At 31.3% G+C, this 8539-nt stretch overlaps 1 protein-coding gene across 1 annotated transcript; it reads right to left on the bottom strand.

Annotated features, from left to right (window-relative positions):
* Positions 1-2331: 2331 nt before the first annotated feature.
* LOC139877681 (gibberellin 2-beta-dioxygenase 8-like) lies at positions 2332-7432 on the bottom strand. The gene is made up of 5 exons (XM_071865112.1): positions 7397-7432; positions 6867-6947; positions 4631-5085; positions 3191-3512; positions 2332-2562 (listed from the first exon to the last, which is right to left on the bottom strand). Exons 3-5 carry the CDS (start codon positions 5074-5076, stop codon positions 2332-2334), a joined length of 999 nt encoding a protein of 332 aa, XP_071721213.1. The 5' UTR covers positions 5077-5085; positions 6867-6947; positions 7397-7432.
* Positions 7433-8539: the final 1107 nt, after the last annotated feature.

The following is an 8539-nucleotide window of genomic DNA, read 5'->3' as shown; positions in this document are numbered from 1 at the left end:
ACATGGACGTAGCAGAAGCCGCGAAAGAGTTAATTTGGTTAAAGAACTTCTTGACTTCTTGTCTGAATTCAGGAAGAAGCAAGACTATAGCGTCTTATATTGTGACAATCAAATTGCGATTCATCTTGGAAAGAATCTAGTGTTTCATAGTTGTACAAAACACATTAATCTAATGTATCATTTTGTTCGCGAACTCATAAATGATGGTACTTTAGTATTGGTGAAATTCATTGTTGCGATGAATCCTGCCGATATGTTTACCAATGTGGTGAGACTAATTGAGGTTTTGCATTGCTTCAACAGGTCTTCTTAAAATTTGATGAGAGAAGACGCCAACTAGAGAGTTAGAGGGTTGATAGTTCAATTCTAATAAGTAGTGTTGAAGACTTTGTATCTAAAGTCTACTAATCTGAAGTGTGTTTTGAGTGTGCATATCCCAGATGGAGTTTGGCGGTATAAATGGTGATTAACGTTCTTGACTAGATTGTGTGATTAATGGGTTGATGAAGGATGGGTTTGTTCAAAATCTCCTTCAAGTGGGAGTTGTTATTTGTGAAGTAAATTTAAATAAGACAATAAGGGCTTCCATCATGTGTATCGCATTGGTGACAAAGAGATCACCAAATATGACATATGGTAAAAAACGTGAAATCATGTGCCACATTGTGACAAAAGTGATTGAGGATAAATATGTTTTTGGAGATAGCATGTCGCATATGGTGACATAAATGTTACCAAACACGAGGCTAGTCAGGAGGCTGAATTGTATTGCAATTGGGACTCCTTGTTACGTTGTGATGCCGATTCGTTTATGAACTCTAAATAAATCGTGTGTAACCTATATATGTATGCACGAAATTATTAATAAATACTATCTAGTTGGTCCGTGGAGTAAAGTAATCACATCAAATACATATAACCACGTTAATTCTTGCGTCGATTTACTTACGTTTTGTTTTCGTTCATTGTGTGGGTGAGTTATTTTTTTATCACATGCGTTGTTTGGGTCATATTAATCCTAACATGTTACACCACTGAATGTCAAAAACAATTCCAGAGTAACTGGCTACCCAACATTTATGTGACTTCATAATTTAGAGGTCGATTGGAGATTCTGGTTGTTCGTAAGTGTCGCCTACAACCTTGCATATCCGATTTGTCTCATTCGCAAGAAAGTCTTGTGATCTTGCGAATCCAATATTTTTGTCTAAGTTGGAAGGTCGTAACCCTAAAAACACCAAGTCATAATAAGGCTTTATATGCAAGATTATATTCGCAAGGTTCACAAGCATGCGCATGGCCAAGATCGAGGAATTGGCTCATGACCAAGATCGTATCAAGAAAATGATCATTCACATTCAAATTCATATCCACTATTTAAATCATTCATATCCAATTTGGAGATAATAAATAAAATGAATATCTATTGAAATAGGTATTGATTTAGGTGATCATCGTCATTCCTCTATGTAACAACCTCATCCCACATCGGATATTGTAATAAGGTATTGGTCCTTTATAAGCTCAAAGTTGTGACTAATTAATATCTCCTACCATGGTTTTAGTTGTTAACCTGGATATACCCGGTTAGTCCACTGCTTTAGCTTGTTTAGGGCGATTGTCTCTCGAGTTGCGACGGACACTCGGCTCATGCATCTCTTGGGACCAATTTGAGGGTCGTTTCACTCTACATTACACATGTACCCGTTTACATTTACATATAGTTTCATATAAAATGCCTAAGTGTTATTGTTTTAAGTCTTATAATGTACAATGCATGTATAGAGTAATAATGTACTACACTCATTTTAAAATCAAAGAGAGTTCTTCATAGTTTCCAATTTAACAATTGTATAAAAGAATTTTTTTTTGAAATAGTAATAATTGAAGCACCATTTACAGAACTAGAAAAATTAAAATGGGTTTTACAAATCTAGTAAAACCGGTGTTTGAAACACCGGGTTGCAACTTTTCACCCCAAACCGGTGTTTCAAACGCCAGTTTGGGTACTTTTTGTCATTTCGTCAGACATTCAACGACAAGGGTGGAAACGGTTGGCATAAAAGCATCTGATCGTGGGACAATCCGGAAAAAGTGTACCTAAACCGGCATTTGAAACACCGGTTTGGGGTGAAAAGTTGCAACCCGGTGTTTCAAACACCGGTTTTACTAGATTTGTAAAACCCATTTTAATTTTTCTAGTTCTGTAAACATGTCAAAAATTATTACTAGTTAAAAAAAAATTCTTGTATAAAATGCTCAACTTGGAGTCCTATTCTATATATGATTATGATTATAATACTTTTACCCTATTTCTATAGAGCATTTATTTCAAATGTTAAACCTTGAAAGGCCTATTTTTTGACCATGCATCTTGACATCATCTTCAACCTGTTGTCTAAATTCTTCGAAACTGAATCTTCTATAAACTGAATTCTCAACATCACTTTGTATCATTGTATCATAAGATGGACAAAAGAAAAAAGCAGTCGAAAACCTCTCAACATACGTATTAACGATCACGCGATGCTCGACGCTTTTGTAAACATTGTTACTCCATGCCTGCAGAGAATAAAGCATATACATGAAAATATTAAAACGTTATGCACGTGCTTTGTAAAATGTCAAGATGATTAATTCAATAATAATAATAAATATAAATAAAATAAATAGATATAATAAAAAGGAATCCAGTTAATCCATATGTTCAAGTCTAAAGGTTGAAAAATTATTTACACATACATATGACACTTTGGATATAGTTTTACACCATCTACTCAAAAACTATCTAAGTTACATAATTAATGTTTAATATCATTTTAGTTTGTCTAAGAAACTAATGGTATCAAGGTGGTCTAACGGCATTGAAATAGCCTTTCAAGTAAGAACTTGTGGGTTCATTTTCAATAGTGGCCATATGTACATATACATGAGAAAATTTATAAATTTATAAATTTATAGTGAGATGTGAGAGATATAATAATCTTTTTTTACGGTAAACTAAAAAGAATACGGAGTAATAATCTAGCGCTAATAGTAGATAATCAATACTACCTTTTTACCATTATCTATATTATCTATAAGTTATAAAGAGAACCGGAAATTTGCTATTAAAAATGTGGATTTTTATCAACTGTATGTCATTTCTAAATTTGTTTAAAACTTAACACATGGAATATAAAATTTGTACCTGTAAAAGATCTCCAATGTTGATAATTAGAGCATTTGGATTAGGTTTAACACCTATCCATTTACCTTCTTTTACAAGTTGTAACCCTCCAATTTGATCTTGGTGTAAGATGGTTAAAAAGTCACTATCAGTATGTGGCATTAACCCGAAGACGTTTGGGGAGACAGAACAAACTGGATATCGGTTCAAACGCAGAAAACAAGTTGTAGGTGAACAAGTTTCTTTGAAATAAGCAGGTTTATTGCCTAGTTGCTCGGCTAAAATCTCTGCTAGTCTTTGTGCTAGGTCATACATCTTCTTCACAAGCTCTTTTGTTGTTGCGCTGAATGTAAATGCGTGAATTGTAAACGTGAAACACGATATGTTTTTGACTAGGGGTATTAAGTAGTTCGGTTACCGATTTCCAAGGTTAGTCTGTTTAGTTTCGAAATTTTTGAAACTGGAATGGAATTTAGATTCAAAACGGAAATCAAAACTGAACGGAAAATCGAATTTGATCAGTTCGGTTCAGTTTCCATAATAAAACGAATTAAAAAACATAACATCCACAAGAAACCCATAATAATTAAATTTTAATTCGATTTTTGGTTTTGAAATACGCTTCTATACTACGGAGTATTAATTTTGTATATTAATAGTTGAATTTAGTTTTTGATTTTTGATTTTTGATTTTTTTCGAGTTTTCATTTACTTCAGAAAATGAATATTTAACACGGGATCCCTATTTAACATCCCTATTTGAAACTTTAACAAGTCACTGAAACATTGTTTTTATAAATTCTATATACACTACAACAAATTTGCTAATTAACTACGCATAAATATATACACACTTTGAAAAAATGTGTGCTTTTTTATTAAATTTCTCACTCTTGTAAATGTGTGTAAGTGTGTTACATTTATAAGTGTAGAATATTGTGATAATTTTACACATAAAAATGTGGAAAAAAAGGTTCACACTAATTTGTGTGTATAATCATAAATATAACCACACATAAGAGTGTTAAATTAATTTTGTCGCACTAGATTTATTCACGCCCCCCCTTGTGTGAAGAATTGGGATGTAACAAATTTACTCATATTTTTAAATGTGATTAAATTTGTGTTTGTACACACTATTAAGGTGAACAAACTTTTCCTACAATTTTATGTGTGAAAATTAAATAACATTCAACATTTACAAATGTAGCAAAGCTATACATATTTATAAGTGTGAGATATTTGACAAAAAGCACACACTTTTCAAGAAGTATGTAAAAATATGCGTGAACAATTGGTAATTTTGTTGTAGTGATATTTAGTTACTTTGCATCATGAAAATTAATGTTTTGCTATTCGTGAGTAATCAATTACTAAAAAGGAAAACTATAATCAGCTACATTGAAATCTTATTTGAGAACTTGAAGGCAGAAAGTGCAGTAACTTCATAAATATAATTACCTTAGAGTAGAGACTTCAACAGTAGTTGAGATACCGGTCAGCGGTACATGAAAAGCTTCGGACCACGAAATCTGCTTCAAGCAAGTAGCGGTCGGAGTACCCCACCGATAACTCGTAGCCAAACAATTCAAATATGGATGACAATTGTTAGCCTTTTCTTGAAAAGGTCTCTTGAACAACTTCATTTGTTCACATCTCATATTAGCCAAAACCTCGGACGAAACACCATGATTAATCACTTGGAAAAATCCCAATTCTTGTGATGCTTTCACTATATCACTCTTGCAGTTTTCTTCCTCGAGTTGTATGTTTAACCGGTTGAGGTCGATTAGTGGAAGCTCTCTTTCTTCTACAATGTCTAATACATTTGTTGTATTGTTATTAATCTTTTCATTGTCAAATAGTTTCTTGTAGAAGTCTTGAAACGGTGGGTCGCACGATCCCATTGAAATCGCCTGCAATATTTTAATGACAAATATCATTATTCTGTTTTGCAAAACCCTAATGGAAAATACAACAAATGCTTTATGCTTTGTTTTTATGTTGATGATGAATGATGATGATAATGATCGTTTCAAAATGGTAAACAAAATAAACGTTATCAGATCGAGATTAAGAGAGTGCTTAGCAAAAATACGATTATTTCAAAATATTATGATTATTTTGACAATCATATCATTGAATAGTAAACCAATACTGTAGTTTCTTACAAACTGATACTGAGATTCTGGTGACAAAAAATACGGACTGAATAATACTAACAATTAACAATTTAAAATAAAAAAAAGGGGAAATGATCGTACTAATTATTGACCGCCCTAATATTGACCACTAATTAAGTTTGGGTTATGAGGGAGATTTACTGTATTACTATTATTTGTATTATTTTTATTTTTTATTTTTTTTTTGGGGAAAAAACGAAACTTTATAACAATATTATTTGTATAATTTAGTTGAAAAAAAAAAAGAAATATAAAAGGAGGGTAACTTTTTGGTTTTAATACACTTAATTTCAAGCCGTTATCAAAATATTGTTCATTGAAATGTATAAATATATAATAACTGATACCTGTAAAAATCAAAGCATTTACCTAAAGTTATAATGATTATTTCTTCCCAAAAGTAGGAGAAAACTTCAGAATTTCAGATTTAGCAACTTTAAAGTTTACCCAATGAATATCAAATCTCTAACTTAATTATTACCTGAAAATTAAGAATGCTTTTCCTGGACCTGATATATATATATATATATATATATATATATATATATATATATATATATATATATATATATATATATATATATAGAGCAGCCAATAAGTTAGATAACAACTTAAAAAAAAAGGTGTGATGAAGATAGATGATCAAGTTATTATGAATTGTTTTTCTTAGGGTTAGATTTACGGTTTAAATTTACCAGTTCCTATAGTTCATTACCAGCTTATTACCCGTCATTACCCGTAACTAACCATAGGCACGAGCTAGTTACCCGCTTTAGTTACTCGCATCCACCATCAATTTAACAGAAGTTTTAAGTTTAGTTATAGGAATTGTGGGTCCAGTGGCTTTTTATTGTTGGACTTGATGCTTTATTGCTTGTACGTTGTATATTAAGAGGAGTATTGTTTTAGCCATTATAGGGAGTATTTAATTATGAGTTAGTTATAGGATATTGATGTTGATGTGGCGCTGATGTGGAAGGTTAAGAGGATGAATAGTTTAGTTACGATAGGGAGTGGCCTAAGTAGCTAAGCGTCCTTCGATTTGCTTATACTTCAAACATCAACAACAATACTCAATCTAACGAATATGAGTTATAAAAAGGTTAGATCTAGACAAACATTCTCGTAACAGCATAATTTAAAGTGGCTAATTTTCTGTAACTAACGTTACTCTCACATGATCAAGTATCATGATCATGAAAATTGATCGATAACCCTAATTCACTACATAGTTATTTTCGTCTAGTTGTTAATTTGATCAAAACTAGCTTAATTAATTAAGTCATGTATATGAAGCTGTTATAAGTGACTTCACATTTAGCAACAATCATTTTAGTTTAACAATTATTTGTTATAAAAAGGAAAGAAAAATGAAGGTAAATAGTTGATCAAAGAAGTTATATATATATATATATATATATATATATATATATATATATATATATATATATATATATATATATATATATATATATATATATATATATATATTGATTTAGTATAACAATTCTTACTTGGTTTTGAGTGACCTCAAGTTAACTATCAGGCTCCAATGCTAGCTAGAATAAGTAACTGCAGGTTTTGTATATAAGAACCTGCATTCAAATACGCATGTAGAATAAATAAGTCGATCTAGGCGAACAACATAATTAATTTTTACACAAAAAATGATGGATGTGAATAAGCTTTTAATCCTTCACGGAATCAATTAGTCCTCCTATTAGTAAATATATATTTTTTAACTAACTTAAAAGTATTCTTGAACACAAGTTAATATTTCAAAAAAAAATTTAAAAAAACATCAACATCAAGATGTGTGGGTATTATATGTGAGACTTGTCCATCCCAAATTTTGCAGATAAATAAATAAAGACAAAAATTGAAACTGACAAGAAGCCTAATCAAACTGTCTAAACTTTTATCATCTAATGACGGTAAGAGCAAAAATAAAGTATAGAACCATGCATAAATTTAATTATACCTTAATTAATTTTAAAACCTATTTATTTTCATCATATCAACAAAGAAAAATACATACATATACCTATGAAACAAATTTTTTGACATGAATTAAGATAAATGGTGAGAGGAGTTGAAAAATGTTTTTGAGAATTCCAGAAAGATGGGTGAGATTCTTATAGAGAAAAGATGTGAGTAGGGCCAATAAATGACTATCGTAATTATTGTTCTTTGGCTCAATCAACCACTCTTAATTGGGAAAATATCAGATTTTGATTACTCCAAAAGTACCATTTATGGAAAAAAATTAATTCGTGATTATATATGGAGATATTTTCTTAATCATCCATTTTTCATATTCTAAAAGATGTGAAATGTGAATTTAAGTACAATGATTCGTTTCTTTTAAAGGACATATTCTGAATTTTTTGCCTAAACAATATTATTTTATGACATGGAGTTTACATAAATAGAAAAGTGGAAACAAAATTTACAAAACACGTAAAATCGGGTTTTCCCAAGCCGGTTTGTGATAAAACGTAATTAACAACATCTTTATGTGGGTCCAGGGTGAGTGCATTATTGGCTGTTCAGACACCATAGGTGAAACCGTGTTTGCCAAACACGGTTTGTGTGCTTTTTCTGACCAGCTTCTGTAACCGGTTATACCAAAGCCGGTTTTATCACTTAAACACATAAAACCCTAATTTTATCCAATTACTCTATGTATTTACCAAAAAAAATTTGTGTAAGTAAACCAACTTTTAAACAAACAATGGGAGATGACTGGGATTTTCTTGCAAGTATGTCTGATGCCGATTTCTTCGAAATGTTTCCACTCCTCAACAGTTCATCTCAAACTCAATCACAACTTCGAACAATAATACAACCAGCAACACCATCACCCATGCCAGTTCAAGAGAGTGTAATAATGATTATGTTGAACTTTGGTACAATATTTTCGGTCCGGGTGGTGTACTCAAGGTTGCTTTTGGTTATAGAAGCCAGATTTAACATAACCGGGGTGAACATACGAGGTCTACACATGAATTTGTAAGGTTGCATATGATGATATCTTTGAACAATTTCCGTGACTTTCTGCGATATAGTGGGTGCATCCCGACGGTGGTAATTATCAATCTTGTTTTGGTTTCCAACTGTACATTGAATTTTTAAGCTTATAGTTTCAATTGTGACATTTTGTTGGTGTTTTATAATGAAAGGGTAG

Source organism: Rutidosis leptorrhynchoides, chromosome 11, assembly GCF_046630445.1.
Source record: "Rutidosis leptorrhynchoides isolate AG116_Rl617_1_P2 chromosome 11, CSIRO_AGI_Rlap_v1, whole genome shotgun sequence".
Taxonomy (NCBI): Eukaryota; Viridiplantae; Streptophyta; class Magnoliopsida; order Asterales; family Asteraceae; genus Rutidosis; species Rutidosis leptorrhynchoides.
Note: the sequence above shows the minus strand (reverse complement) of the source record. Positions and strands in the feature narration are given on the sequence as shown.